The following is a 19,488-nucleotide window of genomic DNA, read 5'->3' as shown; positions in this document are numbered from 1 at the left end:
TTGCCGAGATACCGGGCGCTCATATTATAAGGCAAGGTTATAAAACCATCTTTTAAGATCATTTTAGTGAAAGTTTCATGTTCCTATCTCATAGAATTTAAGAACAATGATGAATAAATCATTTTCGAGCAAAATTTAAATGGCCGGCTGAACATATTACCGCCGGAGAGACGGCCGTGGAATTTAAATGACCGCGCAAAAGGGTTAAATTAATGTATTTATGTATTTTCCTTATTAGCAGTGCTATGCTTATGCAATTAACACATGTTTCAGTGTATGAGAACTCGCTGGAGAGTGACTTGAAGGGTGATACATCTGGACACTTCAAGAGGTTGCTTGTGTCTCTTCTCACTGTAAGTTTTACAATTCATATGTAACAGGAAATTATGTGAAATGAAGAGAGACAACTTCTTAATTCCTCAAAAAGAGGTGGACTATGAGGGGAGCAGGATACTTGATGCAAAAATGTGATTTTTGTCTAAAAGAAAACTCGCAGTAGACTGCAGATGTGGAGAATCTAAATGACATCTGTAGATCTTTCCTGAGTAATTAACAGGTGTGATTCTTTAATTGGTTATCTCCTTTTGTGATTATCTTTTAAGGTTCATGACGTTGTGTCATTCATTAATGATACTCGGGATGAAACTTTAGCATAAACGTCATCAACATCTGCAAACGTAATTGTATTCAGTCACATTTCATTCTGATTTTATGCCAAACTTGAAGAAGCTGTGTTGATTGGCTGTTGTCTTGATTGATTAATTGGAAAACACGTTGATTTCTTTTCAAGTTTCAAACTTAAAATGATGTAATCACTCAGTATATTGGTTACTGTTTTCTTCATCCCTCTCCCTCTCTGTGAATTAGGCTAAACTTTGGTTTCTTATTTCCATCCATCTTGGGGTAGCCAGTGGAAATGTATCCACTATCCTGATATTTCGTTACTTGCTTTGGCTTTCTTTTGACTGACATTCTTTTTTATGTATTTTTCAGTTCTGTGTATAGTGTATTACCCTTTACATTATTGATTCCACTCTTAGTGCTTTTGTATTGTCTTCATTTTTGAGATGGTCTTGTACATCTTTTGACCACTTTCAGAAAATGTATTTCTGCTCCCTGTAATCTGCTTTCATGCCTGCTCATCATTGTCCATTCTTCACTGCCATACAGCAAGACAGGTATATTCAAAACAGAGTAGAATCTTATCTACATGGCTTGTCCTCTATCTCCTTGTTCTACAGGTTGCTTTACAAATAGCTGGACATTCCCCCCCCCCCAAGTTTATATCCTTATTCATTTAATATTGTGACATAATGGATGGAAGATGGGATGGCAGGGCCAGGGGAAGAGACCGTTGCTTGTTAATGGTCAATAAGCACACTCCCACGTCATCAAAGAAGTGGGCCATTGCTAGGCAGTGCCATGTTTTCTACATGGTATGTACTGAGGCTTTATAGTAATGGCCATCAGGAAAACTCAGTCCATCTTGAGTTGGCGATTGGTGATTGCAGTTCTTGAACTGTAAGTGAACAGTGTCAGTTCATTGCTGGCCGTGAGGACCTTCCATGGTTAGCAGCCATGACCTAGCAATGTCCACTTAAGGCAAATTGAGCAATGGCTAATGAAGACTATAACATACTAAGATTAGCGTGAACTGTAGTGGTTTGTTAAGTGTGTAGATTAATTGTAGTGTTATAATCCTTTGTAGTTACCCATTATAAGCATTTAATAAATCCAAGTGTCAGTTGAAAGCCCATGTCTTAGTCACTAACATGTTACAGCGTGTTACTGTTTCCGTGATAAAAATCTATTTTGCCTGACTGATTAATTGATTAATGAGACCTTAGTTGTTTGCAAATATTACATAGTTACAAGCCCTTTGATTTTGACAGGATTTTTGCGTGGTTGCTTGGATGGCTGTCTCCAATGGCATGTTTAATGTAGCACTGAATGCAGTAGTAAATAAGACCTGAGAGATGTAGGATATGGGAGTGCGGACTGGATTCATCTGACTTGTGCAGGTTCACGTGGAAGGCTCTTGTGAACACTATAAAGGACCTTTGGGTTACATAAAAGGCAGGGTATTTCTTGGCCTGCTGAGTGATTGTCAGCCTCTCAAGGAGAACCCTGTTGCATGCAGTCAGTTATTTTAAAGATATGTTTATGTATGGTCACTCATCAAAAAAGACAATACTCTTAAAATGATCAGTCTTGAGAGTTATATGTCTATTCCAAATGCCTTACCAGCAGTGGAAATGAAAAATATTAAGGGACCCAAATTATATCACATGATTAGTTATGTAATGTTAAAACTTTCTCCTCTGGATAAATCACAGAATGAATTATAATGCATTTTTGAAGACGTACAAGACAGTTTAAGAGCTGGGATAGCGTAGTCGTTATAGCGATTAGCTGCGGGTTGGACAACTGAGGGTCAGATTTCAAGTCCTGGTAGGATCAAGAATTTTCTCTTTTTCACGTCATCCAGACTGGCTCTGAGGTCCACCCAACCTCGTATGCAGTGGGTACAGGGGGTAAAGCAGCGGAGCGTGAAGCTGATCACTCACCATCTAGTGCCGAGGTCAAGAAAATGTGGAACTATACATCCACCCCTTCATATGCCTTTGTGACATAGTGCTTAATTAGTTAAGCTCAGAGACAATTTTATGTTTTACCGTACAGGACAGTTTAGTTTTCAGCAAAGTATGTATAAATTTATGTGGAAGAACACACACATGTATTTAAATTAGCATAGCCTTATGTTAAAATCTTAAAAATTTCAGTAATATGAGAAAAATAAATAAATATTGTGGTTCTATCCTAAATGTTCAGGATTAAGATTATTTAAAATAATTACTGTGACATATTCTATTAATTTCAGGCTAATAGAGATGAAAGCCCTGATGTTGATGCTAGTGCAGCAGTGGCTGATGCTGAATCTCTTCTGGAAGCAGGTGAGTGGTGATATATGTGCTCAATTTAGATCACTAATTATGTCAGTCATGCTTCTCTGCTGACATACAGTGCAACCTTGATGTAGTTCATGAACTTATTCCTTTCAGGTGAAATGCAGTGGGGGACGGATGAATCTGCTTTCAATGCCATATTGGTTTCCCGCAGTTATGTTCAGTTGCGTCGTGTGTTCCGCGAGTATGAGAAACTTGCAGGTCATGACATTGAAACTGCAATTAAACGTGAATTTGCAGGCAGTTTGGAAGATGGATACTTGTCCATAGGTAAAGTATTTACAGGATGTCAGAGGAAGTTGTTTACTGCTCTTTATAAAGGGCAGATATTTTGTCTTAGTGTCGTGCAGGCTTGCATCGTATTTAATAGGCATGTGTGAGAATGACTTATTCACATCAAGACAAGAATTCGGAAATTTTTTGAAAATTGAAACTAAAATGAGGTGTTTTTCCAGTAAACCATTTTGTTTCACTGTAATAATTTATGACACTGGACACCTTTCCAAAGTGCACTGAAGTGTAGTACCATATTTACTTGAATGGAAGATGATTCAGAATGAGAGATGACCCTGCACTAGGTAGCAGACTTGCACAGCAAAGTAATTTTATGAATTAATTTCATATTTTTACTATAAACATGTGAAAAGGTAAATATTAGAACACATTATACATACACATATTTTACTTAATTTTCTTTGTGAAGTCATTAGCCTGTATTCAGATTCACAAGTTTCCACAATTTTTATTGCCTGTCTCAGTTTCAGTGTCTTCCTAATTCCCATCTTCTCTCACATACCCTGCTCACACACTCACATTCACTGCCAATATTCCCACCTTCCTCATTCTCCCATCCATTTCAACAGATATACAACACTTTAAATCCTCTTGATCATCACTTCTGGCAAGACCTCTTGCCCTTGTCTTTAACCACCAGCAGAGTGGATTTACACTGGGCTTCATTATTGTCTCCATGGTGACTGAACATAGCATCTATGAAAAGCTGCTCAGAAAACAGTTCTTTCAAATTAATTCAGTAGAATGTGTAGTTATGAAGTCATCCCTCCAGGTATGACCACAAGGTCATTACTCATTTTATGAGTCATAGGTCTGGCATCTAGTGTTAAATGACCTTCAAATGCAACTACACCTTAGGTATAGTTCTGGGAACATGGTGGTAATTTTATGCTATCTTCTAACATAGTCACCTGCAGCTTCTTATTGCCTGATGTTTTTATGGCAATGGATTTTGCATATGTATCATCTGGTGTAACTGGATAGCATTTCTATTTCATCAGCAGTGCTTCAAACTGTGATGGAAGCCTCTTGCAAAGTGATGACCTATGCTATAAAGAAAGGTTGTTTCTCTGCATCATGTGTACACACAATCTTGAAATGAACTTAAAATTTCAGCCTCTTGTTGCGTAATGATGTTGCATGAGATGGACATTCCATTTTGTCTTTGAATCCATACAAATACAGTTTTCATATAGAATTCTCAAGTTCTTCTGTCAGTTACTTCCTCCTTCAGACATTTGCCTTGGGAGATTCTGTATTTTCTTCCCTTGTCACATCCCCCCACAATGTTTGTGTGTTTATTGCTGTATGCTTGAGATACAAACCATAACTGCACCACCAGGTATGTTTTGTCACATTCCTTTTTGCACTGATGCTTCATTTCTGAATACTTGGCTTACCATTTTTATGTTGAGCAAGACTTACGTTAGCAGTTTTGACAAGTTTTTCGATGTCAGATATGTCTCGACCACCAGTGGTCAGAAGACAAGTTCTGATGACCCTAGCAGCAAGCACATGGCAGCATCAGTAGCAACTGAGGAAAGAGAAAAGATGGAGGGAATGCATTTGCTTCTGGTGTGTCCAGTTTGCACAAATACATCAGTGGGTTTGTCAGTGTTAGATTGCTGTAAGTTCAACTGATATGAACATGAGAATTGTTAGCGCTGTGGATGAGGTTAAAGATTTTATTTCAACAGTGCACAAGAATGCTCTGGAACTAAGGTCAGTTGAGTTGTATTTCAAGAAATAATAAGTAAGATTAGAGTTTTAAGAAATGTGAGTTGTTATTTGCAGGCTTGCATTTTTATGTAAATTGTCTCTAAATTTTGTAGTATGTGTTTAAATGGAAAAACATGTAAGCAAAAGATAAAGGAGCTCTATATCAATGAAATATAAGGACCATCGCTTACAACATAACATAGGGACTTAACTGCCTACCTAACAGGTAAGTCCTACTTGGAAAAAGAATTGTGAAATTCAAAATTTTGCAATTTGAAACCTGATTTTTCTGTCCCAAATATTTTGAAATATGTGATGTTCTACTGTATAATGTGGATGAAGAAATTCTGTTCTTTGTGGAGATGAGATGGAGTAGTGGTCATTTCTTTTGCAACTGTAGAGAGCATACTGCATTGTCAGTATGGAATTCAGTAAACATCTACCTTTGGAATCACACGGTGTGTTTGCATCAGGTTTTGTAGCTCTGCTTTATGATTTTTAGTCCTTTCATTGTTGTACAATCCTTCATAGTTTTGGGAAGAATGAGGTTCCATCCAAAGTATAATTGTCCCTCTTCAGTTAAGCACCATGACAAGGCTGTGTGTAAGGGAGTGTAGGTATAGCACCATGCATTCTTGACCTTGGTTCAAGATGGAGGTGAGTGGTCAGCTTCATGCCAGGCTGCTTTATTCCCTTTGACGGAGCTCCTGGTACCCTCTGTAGGATATAGGAGACCGATTGGACCTCAGAGTTCATTTCAGTGCACTGGAGAGGAAAAAATGTCTGCCCCTAGTAGGAACCAGACCCTGATTCTGCAGTTGTCCAGCACATATCCTGTACACTATATAAACCGAGCTATATCCAAAGTGTTACACTGAACAAAACTGTTGGGATAGTCTTCCTTTTCTGCCCTTTCTAATCCAGTGTGCATAATCATCTCATCTCATATTAGGCAACATAATATTTATACTTCAACACAATACTGCTCTTTACCCTCTACCTCATTTAATTTCTTGAGATTGAATCTCACCATATGAACTCTGTGTGTTGTTTGCTCACTGCCAGTCTTTCCCTAACCTTTGCCACTGCCAGGTAGTGGTTAGTATCACAGAAGGAAAGAGACCACTGGGAAGACCAAGGCATAGGTGGGTGGACAATATTAAAATGGATCTTATAGAGATAGGGTGGGATGGTATGGATTGGATTGATCTGGCTCAGGATAGGGACCAGTGGAGAGCTCTTGTGAACACGGTAATGAACCTTCAGGTTCCATAAAATGCTGGGAAATTCTTGAGTAGCTGCAGAATTGGCAGCTCCTCCAGGGCTCAGCTCCATGAGTAAGCAAGTAAGTAAGTAATATTTATACTTAACAGAACAATGGTAAATAGTCTTGTTATCTGTTATTGATCAGTTTTTTTTGTATATATGTTTAATAGGAATTGTTCATTTCATTTTGAGACTGTGTATGTCGTTCATTCTGATACCTCTGCTTTTAGGGTGTGATCTTGAATTCTGGGCTCTTTTGATTCAGGATAATGAAGTTAAGTTGCTCTTGTCTTCTGATTCTAGTAAAATCTGTGAAGGATAAGACTGCCTATTTTGCTGAGAGACTCCATAATGCCATGGCTGGAATGGGAACACAGGACAGGACACTTATCAGAATCATTGTTACACGTTCAGAGATTGATTTGGGTGATATCAAAGAAGACTATGAGAAACTGTATGAAAAAAGCTTAGCAAATCGTATTGAGGTAATTTACAATTAGTTTAACATTATGCAGGATATAGAGGGATAAGTACTATATTATTATTGCTCAAGTTCAGTACATACAAAATTTATGCACTCCGCTCTTAGAATTGGTGATGTGATAGATGTTTAGATTGATCTGTGAGGTGACTGTGATGTTCTGCATCACCAGTGCACTTATTTGTTCTTGTGCTGTTTGCAGTTGATATAACATACGATGGGGTACCCAAAAGAAACCGAACTAATTTTTTTGTCGGCAGAGCTTTTGTAGTACCGCGTTTTGCCGCTATGAGCGCATAGAGCTAACTTTTCCTGAGTCGATAAGCCGACTACCGTTGCTTCAGAAGGTAAGGACTAGTTTCGGCAGAGTTTATAGTGACAACTGTTTTGTGTGATCGTCATTTTTGCAATGGCTGATTTTCGTGAACAGTGTGCTGCAGTGAAATTCTGCTTTTTGCTCGGGAAAAGTGGAACAGAAACTCTTGAAATGTTAAAAACGGCGTACAAGGACGATGCTATGGGGAAAACTCAAGTGTTTGAGTGGTTTTCCCGTTTCAAAAATGGTGAAATGTCAATTGATGACAAACCTCGTTCTGGTCGTCCTTCCACGGCCCGAACACATGAAAATGTTGAAAAAATTCGTGAAATCATCAAGGAAGATCGATGACGGGCCATTGAAGAAATTGTGGAGCTGTCGGGAGTGACTTGGAGCTCAGCGGCCAGATTTGTGGCAGTCGGGTGACTGGTTTTTCCATCATGACAATGCCCCTGCTCACACAGCCCTGTCTGTACGACAATTCTTGACCAAAAATGGTATGACCCCTGTTCCTCACCCTCCATACTCACCCGACCTTGCCCCGTGCGACTTTTTTTTGTTTCCTCGAATGAATAGAGACATGAAAGGAAAAAACGAGAGGCGCTGTCAAGCATCTCAAAAGATGAATTTAGACAGTGTTTTGAAAAATGGAATAAAAGACTAGATAAGTGTATTAGTGTAAGTGGAGAGTACTTTGAAGGGAATTGAAGGTTTGTGCTTAAAATTTGAATAAATAAGTTTAAAAAAAAATAAGTTCGGTTTCTTTTGGGTACCCCCTTGTATGTTGAAGATAACAGTTTCCTCTGAGCTGATAGGCACCATAGAGGTTTAGGGAAAAAATTTTAGGGTGAAGGAAAAGTACTGCAGTAACAGATAATGCAGAATGATCTTTCTCATACAGATATGCTCAGCTGGTTGCCCTGTAGGGTTCTAGTTTCGCAGGATCTGCAGAGACAGCACAGTTGAGAGGTACAGCATTAATAGGATAAAGATGTGAATGCTGGCTGAAGGTACAGGAGGGTGAAGCATTTGGGGATTGGCATGTTCTAAACTGTGTTCAACAATGTTATTGTTATTGAGGAATTAGAGACATGCACAACAAACCCATGGGCTACATAAGTGCAAATTCGTTTTTATATAAATTTAGACAAGTTTCTAAATCCGTGGCACTGATCTTCAAGACTAATAAAAATGCGCGCTTAATCCACAGTTATTCCATTTTTTATGCATATGATTAGGTACTGCATTTTATTAATATATGAGTTGTGATTAATTTACACTTATGAAACAGCTGTTTCCCTTATCCATAGCGATTCATTTATGAAACAGCTGTTTCCCTTATCCATAGCGATTCATTTACAAAATCATGATTTCTGTACTTTCATTAATGCATGCATTGGCAGGCTGTGGAAATGTCATCCCTACAAGTTTTGTTTCCTAATTTGCTTAAATGCTTTCAGACAAACACATTTTTCCTGTCCATTGCATTGTATAAAAAGATATGACTTGACAGTCAGAAAACAAAATGTGAAATGTGAGATCTGAAGGGCGACTAAGAAACAAGCGTATATCTAAATGGTAATCTGTTCATTCCATATACTGATGATTTCTTCAGTATGCACACCATGATCAAATGAACTGTAAAGTGTAGTCACATGCTGTATCAGTGTGCAATAAATCAAGTCAACATTAAAAACCCATCTATAGTGACTCCATACACATGCTAGCTGGTGTTAGAAGTGAGATTAGATTGAAGACTGCAGTGGTTGGTTGTGTTGTAAGCATACAAAAATGGAATACATGATGGAATGTCTGCTAGCCATGCAGCCAAAATGGATGCCCACTGGGAAAGGATGGAAGTCAATATGAATGCCTGGTGAAATTTGATGAGGGCTTGCTGAGGAGTGACAGAGACTGACCAGCAACCAGTGGAAGCCAAAATTAAGACAGGCCTGGCAGAAGTGGAGGCTACAGATTTAGAAGCAAATCCTGAAGGAAAAGAGCCCCTAGCGAAGAAGCCACAGTGGAAACTATCGGTGCTCTGAAGGAATGGTCTGGGGATCAGCATCTGGTCACCAGTAGCTGAGGAAATGGACCCATGGTGATGGTGGGTCCCAGAAGAAGTTGGCTACTGCCCATGGATGGATGATCTGCTGGTCTGTTCTTTCATGAGGTAAGGGACACAATCATAAAGGACCAACAGTCAAGAGGAGACGACGGAAGAGACCAAAATGCAATAACGGCATCAGGAACCGAGGCCTAAAGGAACAGTTACATCTAGGAAGCAAGAGGGCATTCAACAAAACCATTAGGCAGACTCTCAGGATGGAGGTCGCAAAATGAGTAGTCTAGTTTTCCACTGGGCTGCTGAAAATGAGTAACTGGACATTGTGGAGGACACATCCCCCACCAAAACAAAATGGGATGTCAGAGGTACAGCCCTCCGAATTCAAGAAATGTTGGGATAGGGACTAGCTCTGTCGATTGGGCCCAGTTCAGTAGATTTTACTTGAAGACAGAGACAGAATCCAGTCTTCAAAACGTGTTTTAATTAAAAACAGGACAATGGATAATATCCAGAAACATATTTTTTGTAAATATAGTACATGAAATTGTCCCATTCATTTTATTGCATCCAAATATACGAGGGTTGGAACTTTAATAGTGGCAACTATTTATTTACAACTGATACAAAATAGATGCATTTTTCGAAGTTTTACTGTCCTTCAGTGTAGTCACCACCATTGTGTACAACCCGTTGCCAGCGATTGGAAGTCATAGGATACCTTTAGCAGTGCCTGTTGTGTTGGTAGTTTGAAGGGAGCGGTCTGCTGCCTGAAGAATCTCTGGAACAGTTCTGAAGTGAATGCCATGAAGTGGTTCCTTCATCTTCGGAATCAAGTTGAAGTCACAAGGGCATAAGTCTGGGGAGTATGGTGGATGGTACAGCACTTCCCAGCCCCGTTGATCGAACAAATCAGCCACAGCTTGCCATTTTTGCATTTCCATCAAATCATGCGGAACCCATAGTGATGCAATTTTTCTCATGCCCAGGCTTTCCTTCAGAATGTGAAGCACAGTCATATGCGTTAATCCTGTCTTGGGCCAGCTCACAAATCGTATGGCATCGATCACCCTCCAGTAATGCGGAAAGAGCATACACTTCTTCACTGACACTAGGATGACCTGACTGACGCATATCTGCCACATTCTGGCATCCCTCGTTGAAGGCTTTTACCCACCTTGCCACTGTTCTGTAAGGCAATGTGGATTCCCCGCAAGCCTCTTGAGGACCTTGATGACACTGTTGTGCTGCATGGCCTCTGGCACATTCAATCTTTATCCAACTCCGTTGTTCCTGCTTCAAAAATATCGTGACAACACTACATTAGACTGCCAGCTAACACAAGGCTCTGTTCTTGTCACTGCGCATGCGCATGATGTGGGAAGGGAGGTATGTAACTAACGTGTGGTATAAGTGACATTATTTGGTTCCGTTGCATGGTGTCTCTACAGCAGTGTTGCCACTATTAAAGTTCCAAGCCTCATATATTTTAAATTCTTTTCTCTCATAATGCCCAAAAAACCTTACTCTCCAATATGGTGTGCATTTATGATGCTGTATGTTCTGCACAAGACATTCTGGGGTTTGTTTATGTAGATCACTCCTTTTGCTGCTGCCTGCAACCCAAAAATATCTAATTTTTCTATCAGAATATCATTTAATTGATTTTGTTTTGTTTTAGGAGGATTGTTCTGGTGACTTCAAGAGATTGTTGCTGGCTTTGTTGGGTTAAACTGAAATGCTGAAATGTTGCAGTTGGGAAGATTAGAAATAGCAATTACAGAGTAAATTGTACACATGTTTATGTATCTATAGTCACAGATAGGATATAGATCTGATGTCGGGTACTATGTGTAGTATGATGTTAAAGGACTTTAATGTAAAACATGTGCTGCTGTTTTTAAATAGGAGCAGAATTTATAGAGCTGACTGCCTTATCATCAGGTGCTTGTAGTAATAGGTCTTTTGGCTTTTTTATACTTCAGCACATTGAACACCATTCTATATTGATGCTTTTATCTCCTGCTGCCAACAATATGCACCGAAAGTAAGGAATTCTAATGGTGAAAGACAAAAGTATTGATTTGAGAAAAAGGTTGGAAACTGGTTAGAAATTCCTAATTTTTATGTGCCCATCCAGGATCCAGGATTCTGGAACTGAAAAAACTGCTAGCTAGTATTTGTAGACAAATTCACATTGGGGCCCCCAGATGTAGTATGCAGTAGAAGACCATTATAATAAGAATTGTTAACAAAAAATTAATTACTGATAGATTCGATCCTGGATATATGTGATTTCCCCCAAAATCAAACAAATAGCTGTGAATTCCTCATTGTAACCACTAGAAGAAGTGGAAGTTTTTAAGGGAGTTAGTAAGTTAATTCTTTTATACTGCAAGTACATGTATATTATTTTGTGAGATTTCAGCTCAGTACAGGGAGGAAGAGTCAGGTCAATTTAATAACATTGATTCTTACTTCAGATACCCATGAAGGCATTAGTGGGAGTTGTCAACATTTTTGGTATTAAATTATAATTTAATATAATTATTATGATATAATGATAATTATCAGTGGCACTCTGTAGTTTGGTGGCAATTTACATTTCTCTTAAGGACTCAACATCAGCACTCCTGCATTGTTTTTTTCCTTCATTGGAGTGAAATTTCATGAACATCATTGTTATAACAATAATATACGAAGTTACTTTGGATATAAGATTTTTGAATGTGGGTTTTAGAAAGAAATTGGAAAGGCACACATTCCTCATATATAAAACACGCATCAGTTTTTCAGTGGGAAAACTATGTAGCTTGTATTAGAATTAATATGGTATGAAGCTCCATAATAGTGTTAAAACACGGATATTGTATAAACACAGCTCAGTGTTGCAGCCAAGTTTGCATGTGCCAGTAGTGGCTTAGGGATGGGCACAATAGAATGAAAACTATTGTATAATTGAAATGTCTGTAAAATAATTACATCAGTACTGAAAATCTGAATGAGAACTGTCAAATGGCTTGTTTGATAGTTATGTCCTGATATTGAAGAAATATTTGACATTACAAATTAAAATTGACTGCATAAAAATACTTGTAAAAACAAACTTCTCGTTGTAGGCCTTACTTGTTACATCAGACTTTGACTGTATATTGGGACTTGGAACAGTGGTTTTCAGTGTGAATGATCAGAATACAACTAGTTTGCATAATATAAGCCACAAATTATAATTATGGTGCAGTATGTAAAATTATTATAGAATTAACTCAGCCTTATGATATTATTGTTACATAATGAATCTCTCCTTTTGAAGAGGTTAAGCTGTTACTTGTTGTAAAGAGTATGGTTTTTGTATTAGACTTTAAAAATATTTTTGATATAGGTTATTTTTATTTCATATTCATAAATGAAAATGTGAAGCAAGAGTCATTTGTATTTGTCCTTCATATCCTTTGCTTTGTTGGGTAATTGCTACTGCAGTGTGAAACCAAGCTGTAATGGAATTTCGTTTTTCCACTTAATGAATTTCCTCTTGCATTGTTCTTCCATCACATGCTGCATGTTAAAAATTGTTTCATTCACAAGCATAATTCTGCAACCAGTGATGACTTAATATTTGTGATTTTTCTCTCTAATTCACTGAAAATTCTGAAACAGTATCTTTTTGCAAACCAGTGCACTTGGATTATGAAACTGAAAATGATACAAAGTTTATTAATTGTAACCAGCTTTTGATATATATATATATATGTTTGTGTATTTTTTTTAATGTATCCTTCCTCATGGTAAGCAGTAAGCAAGAATAACACACTTTAAAAGAAAGTAACACCAGTTTTGAAAATGAAATTTCAACATTCACTATACATGTGAGAACCTCATTGTAAAGCAGCTTGTGAGTCTATATTTTGGAGAGATATGGCCCCAGGTTATGTTGAATAAACTCTCTTTGCTGTGGAAATGAGTATCATCATCTGTGATATGCCATCATCAGAAGGTTTCTAGATTGCGTGTTCACCATAGTTCAGTATTTAGCTGCCAGCAAGGAATTCAGACACATTTCCACAGGAGTTTTTTTTTTTAAGGGGGGGCATTTGCACAAGGTATAATATGCCCTGATTTGTCGGGTGGATGGACTTACAGTAGGATCTGTTACACCTTTATCAAAATATTAAAGCGTACTTTGAAGCGTTAAAAAATAATAAATACTCAGTTGTTTGCAAAGTTTGAAATAATGTGAATCGCAAAAAAAATCAGCATTGCATTTGTTGCTATGAGAAAAACTTTTCTTGGATTATGCAAGATATTCAGGAATGCATCCTTCACATAAAATGTGACTGCACTGTGCTTCATGCATCAGACTGCCTTTACAGAATTGTTAATACAGTTATTGCATTTCTGGATATCTCCATCGTGTTTTTTTATTTAAAATACATCTCCCAAAAATTCATTTTCTAAATAAAAAACAGGACGAAGGATAATGTCCAGAAATATAGTGATTATATTAATATACCATTGTCACAAACTTTTAAGAAATATATATAAAGTTAATATTATCTCTGTTGTGATGTTTGAAGCCTATAGTTACTATAGGATTCTGACGATGGAGTATAACACACTGATATGTTGGGTTTTTGGACTTTATCCATCGTCCTGGTTTTTAAGATAACAAATAAAAACACGACGCTTCGGAAACTGGATCTGTTTCTGTCCTCAGATGAAGGAAAACACCTATTCAGTTGGGTCCCTTAGAAAGAGCTAGCCTCAATCACTGGATTGTGATTNACCATTGTCACAAACTTTTAAGAAATATATATAAAGTTAATATTATCTCTGTTGTGATGTTTGAAGCATTTTATGAAAATTTCAGGGTCCAAGTCCAAGTCACATTGCAACTGACAGTCCATCAGTCTGTCTGTCTTGGTGTCGAGCCCCAGATTTATTTTTTCTTTTTTCTTATATGAAAGTTACTGTCCTGTTCATTTGGGGCGCCCTCTCTGACGAGAGGTCAGGTCTGTCATTTGTCAGTCATAGTCTGTGTTAGTAAGTCCATTTTCAGTATTTACATATATTTACAAATTTAATCTTAATTCCTGTTTCTGTGTACAATATATACAAGGCCTCGTGTCAATCCAGGCTCAGTACAGCAGATTTAGCCCTATTTCTACCAGTATTTGCTACAATGGCAGTCTAGTCACTTGAACAGTAGTATGCCTGACTGCCCCCAAGTTTAAGCCTCTTATACTTTCACTGACTTAATCCAAGTCCAAGTCGCATTGTGACTGACGGTCATTCAGTCAGTAAGTCTTGATGTCGAGCCCCGTCTCGGGCTCATGACCAGATATTTATTACTTTTGAACATTATGGTTTTGTTTTTTGTGGGGCGTCCACTCTGACGAGAGAACGGGTCTTTGACTTAATCCAAGTCCAAGTCGGAAGTCACATTGCGACTGACAGTCAGTCAGTCAGTAAGTCTTGGTGTTGAGCCCCAAATGATATTAATGATTACCGTTTGACTGTTACGATCTTGTTTCTTTATTTTACTTTTTACATAATGTTTTATATATATATAATGTTTTTATATATCACAGTAAAATTGTATTATGTGTTAATGAGGAACATTTTACATGAAGAACTCACATGATCAATATTTATAGTATTTCATGACCACTTCAAATACTGAGGTCACAGGAGATATTTTGTTTCAACTGGTATTCAGTCATGTGGTCCATTGGGCATTGAATATTCAAAACGGACAGTGATGGGACAGCATGTGGCAGTTGAATTGGCATTAGGACTTAGAAAGGTGAACTGGAGGAGGTGGGAGAAAGACTTGACTGCAAAATGAGGAGGAGAGATTTATCAAGACCTTTTGTAGGAAATATATATATATATATTCAATAACGGGGGCTTTCCTGAGCCGTTCTCAAATGAGTCTTGATGTTTGTCACCTGTCATTGGTATTAATGGCTCTAAAGCAGCATTAATACTCAGTGTGCACTCATTTCATTAATTTTAACCATATTCCTGTGAAATGTATCCATTTATGCTTCAGGCAGTTAATGTTTATTAATTTCTCTGCATAAGGTTTTTGGTTTGTTGTCAGATATTTGGATTTTACTGTAACATTGTCATATTGTTTAGAAATGCAGCTTACAAGCAAGGGACTGATTAATTTTGTTAGTTAGTTTCTGGTTTTGTCTGTTTTTTTGTCACAGACATTGAACAGAATTCATGACTCCCCCAACACTCCACAATGTCCTCATTGTCTTCCAACATTTCCTACATATAAATTTCAAATTATGACAGGTTTGAAATAGCGTTTTTAATTTTAATCCATCCCCCCTCCCCCCCAGCTTTCAAATATAAAGCAAGAATGCAAGGCTGTTGTGTGTGGTTGTGGTATGAGGTGGACGTTGGGATTTTTATAATTGTGTTGGAGCTGTTAATACCAAGCATATGTGCATGCACAAACCAGCCAACTCTAGCTCCATATACAGCAATTACAAACATGTTCACCTTAAATAAAGCAGTCTTTTGGGATTTGGCACCGTGTACACCACATATACACGGTGCCAAATCCCAGAAGACTGCTTTCTTCATAGTCACTGCCATGAAAGCCTCAAATCTTACATGTTCACCAACGTTCTAATGGTGATAGTGAATGCCAATTTTGAATTCATTCATAGTGGTAGGCAGGGACCAGTGAATATAAATGTGATGTTGGAGTTCCATGTCACATAAATTTCTGGAACATTTTTGAACAATGCTTTAAACATTCCACCACTACTTATCCTGCTGAACATGGAAGAAGAGTATCAACATGCTTTTGTGTGTAATGAATCGTACTCTTTGCACACCTTTGGGATGAAGCCCTACAACAAACAGGGTATGACTAAGATACATTAAATGCATAACTACAGTCTGCCCTAGGCCAAACATATAGTGGAAAATTCATTTGATGTGCTTGCCACAAGAGTTTGAGTACTGCAGGGACCAACCTTGAACTAGGAAAGTAAGCAGAATTACATTGGTTTCTTGTAATTTAAACAATTTCTGATGAATACCTGTAAGTCATACTGCAGAAACATAAACTGACGAACTTGTTGAAAGAATTGAGAGTACTCACAATTTGGTCATGTACAGGGTTGGTTTTGTACATGTTTCAGTACTGGGGAGTTCATATCAAAGAAATTGTTTGCATTGATAGTCTACAGCTAGTATGAGTAGCAAAAGTCATTCAGAACAGTTGAAAACAATTTTGTAATACTAGGATCACTGGGTTTTGGATGTTCATCATCTGGTATTCTAAAAAAACACAAAAGAGCAGGTATCGGAAATTGGATATGTTTCCATCCTTGGGTGAGGGGTGGGAGACACCAGTTTTTGTAAGCCTATAAAATTATGTATAAACAAAAGTGTTTACTTGCTGAGCTTTTTTTGTGTAATTGATGACATTGCCTCAGGTTCTCTGGACTTGAAGAAAATTCAGTTCTTCAAGTATGCAAGAACGTGACTCAAGTATTGTTTGTACCAGCACCAGAATGCGTATACTATCTGATTTTTTTTAACCATTTTGTAGTTTGATCTAAGATTTTCCTCTTTTATGCCACCATCTAATGGACCCATTTTCAATTTAGTTTATATCAGGAGCTATATATATGATTTTTTTATACACTAGAGCCTTCTGTGTGTGTTAGTTCACTATGAATAAATATGTTTCTGGTTTCTCTAACAAAATGTCAGGACTTCAGAAATTAGATAAATAGGAATTTCACATGTAGCACAGGTACTGAAGCTGTCCCCTGAAATCTGCATTATATCAAGGGTCTGTTGTACTTCACACTGTTAACATTTCTGATATTATCTCTTCAATATTGAAACTCTTTTTGAGATTTTTTATCATTCCATCAGTGTACTGGTAGTACTCACAGTAATACTGATCATATGAGGACTGCTGCAGACTTCATGAACAGAAGTTTGTATCATGTAGTGTAGGTTATGGATTGCCAGCATATGTATGGATTCATACTTTTAATCCAAAGGCATGTTTTGATTGAAGTAATGTATTTAATTCTTCATGTTCGTGTAAGGTGCATGGTAGTTGGTATTAACTATTTGACTGGCGCGGGCGTGTTTTAACACCCGGACGATGCCAGCCGTTCCCTGGCGTTGGTGTGTTTTAACGCTTTGACAATCTCTTCCCTCCTTTGCTCTCTTGGCACTCATCAACCAAAGACATATATATGATAGTTTTTGTGCATGTTTGTAAAGAACCCTTGTAAACTTTGTGGGGGTCTATATTACTGTCAGAACCCTCTGAGGAGGAAAAGGTCAGAAAATATTTCACATTCATTCAGTTTAACCATGGCTTCTTGCAGCAAGTGTCTTTGTGTTCCTACAGACCAGCTGGAAAATGTTGTGAACGAGATTTGTTCTGATGATGATAGTGGCGATGAAATAATGATTCCTGAATTGGATGAAGTTGATAGTGACAATAATACAGTGATAGACAATGATCCACAAGACAGTAATCATGAACATTTACCTACCACGAGTGCGGTGCCTGACACGCCCATCTCATGAACGTACGGAGACATTGTACCCCCAATATTTCCATTTGCTAATAGTTTCGGGATCAAAATTGATATAACACATAAAATGCATCCCTTTTCATGGATTAAAATTTTTTCTGGATGACGACTTGGTAAATCACATCACAACTGAAACCAATCGCTATGCTCACCAGCACTTCAACACACATGAGTTAGCTCCTCACTCTCGAAAACACAATTACAATTATGTCACATCAGATGAAATCTGGACATACTTAGGAATTGTGTTCATGACAGGAATCGACAAACGCCCTGAAATTGAAGAATATTTGTCCACTAGGCCCATATTTCACACCCATGGTTTGGACAAAACATGTCTTTGCGGTTGAATAGTTTCATTCTATTCAAAAAGAACACAACAAACGAAAAATACAAGAAGAGAAATTACAGATTCAAAGATTTTATATTGGCCTGTGTAGAAAAATGACTGAACCAAACAAACAGGGTGGAGAGGGAGAAGAGTCAAGGAATGAAGTGGATGACAAATCTGTTGTGTCAGACTCGAGTGCAGTCATGCCTCCACCCTCGACCTTGAAAAGACCACCAGTGAAACAGCCAGTAAATCGTCTAGGGGGTGGCTTGAAAANAGAAACAAGTATCAGGTGTGCAGGCTGTGGTGTGGCTCTCTGCAAACTTTCATGTTTCAATGTTTATCACACGAAGAAAAACTAATAAAGAGGTATGGAAAGGCATTTATTGAATAAAATATTGTATTTTAATTAGTTCCTGAAAATTTCGTTTTTAAAAACCAATTTTTATTGAAGTTGTTTAGGAAAAAGTAACTACATGCATTTTAGCAACATAAGGTTTAAAGGGCCTGCCAGGACAGGGGTGGGATTTAAATACCCTTCGCGCCAGTCAAAGAGTTAAGTTCAACTGCCATAGCACTGGGCAACTTCACATTGTAAGCTGGAGGAATGTTATCATTAAATATGATAGGAGAAAAGCTTTATTGATTGAAGGTAATCTTATTAATTGTAAATCATGAAAGTTGATTGCAGCATCTCATTGGTTACAAAGTAGAGAAAGAAATAATGCCTTCCATTAAAGCTTCAGAAACAATTGTTGATTTTTCTTTGTGAAAGTGCCTTCTGTTTCTACTGTAATTCCTTACATGGATAGAGACAGGAATCTCATGAGTGTTCAGTTTATTATTGCATTGTGTATATGGTACAGTAGGGCCCATGCATATAACACTGGTTGTATGTTTGGGATTAGGCTGCTTCTGTTAATTTGTTCTGTGTTGTGTTAATACATTCAGGTTATTTAGCAATTCCACTCTCACTGCAAGTCATTCTTACAAAGTTATTGTTTTATTCTGGTCATGGAAATTTCACACATGAAGTAGAATTATTTAGGAGTTTGTGCAGTGGGAATTTTTATATAATAAAACTGTGTGCTTGGAAAACACTGTAAAAGTAATGAGTTTACTGCAGAGCAGAGAACATTGCATCATCATTTGTTACATTTCAAATGCCAAAGGATGCAGAAATTCAAATGCATTCTTTGTATATTATGGTCTGGCATTCATACTGATTGCATGATACCTGAAGTAAATCTGTAAGACAAGTTTCTGAAGTATGTTATATTTCAAACCTCTTCAAATGTATATTTTGTCTAGCATTTATGTTGCAGTTGAAGGGAATTTCTTTTATTTTGGGCAATACTTTGAGTATCTAGACTATATAGTAACAGAATTATAGAAAACTTGAACTTTTCCTCTGCATATGAAATCTTTCAGTTAGAGGTGCCTTAATCTTTAGACGATG

The 19,488-nt window shown here is 37.6% G+C and overlaps 1 protein-coding gene across 2 annotated transcripts in view; it reads left to right on the top strand.

The window, feature by feature from the left end:
- LOC111865673 (annexin B9) overlaps positions 1–13,065 on the top strand; it is a 19,292-nt gene extending 6,227 nt beyond the window's left edge. For both annotated transcript variants that reach the window (XM_023853873.2, XM_023853874.2), the window contains 5 exons: positions 274–353; positions 2,882–2,954; positions 3,063–3,236; positions 6,549–6,730; positions 10,789–13,065. In XM_023853873.2, coding sequence (XP_023709641.1) covers positions 274–353; positions 2,882–2,954; positions 3,063–3,236; positions 6,549–6,730; positions 10,789–10,839 — 560 coding nt within the window. In that variant the 3' untranslated portion in view covers positions 10,840–13,065. The remainder of the gene's footprint in view (positions 1–273; positions 354–2,881; positions 2,955–3,062; positions 3,237–6,548; positions 6,731–10,788) is intronic.
- The last annotated feature ends 6,423 nt before the right edge of the window (positions 13,066–19,488 follow it).

The sequence above is a fragment of the Cryptotermes secundus genome, unplaced genomic scaffold, assembly GCF_002891405.2.
Source record: "Cryptotermes secundus unplaced genomic scaffold, Csec_1.0 scaffold19, whole genome shotgun sequence".
Taxonomy (NCBI): domain Eukaryota; kingdom Metazoa; phylum Arthropoda; class Insecta; order Blattodea; family Kalotermitidae; genus Cryptotermes; species Cryptotermes secundus.
This window is presented reverse-complemented; position numbering and strand designations above follow the sequence as displayed.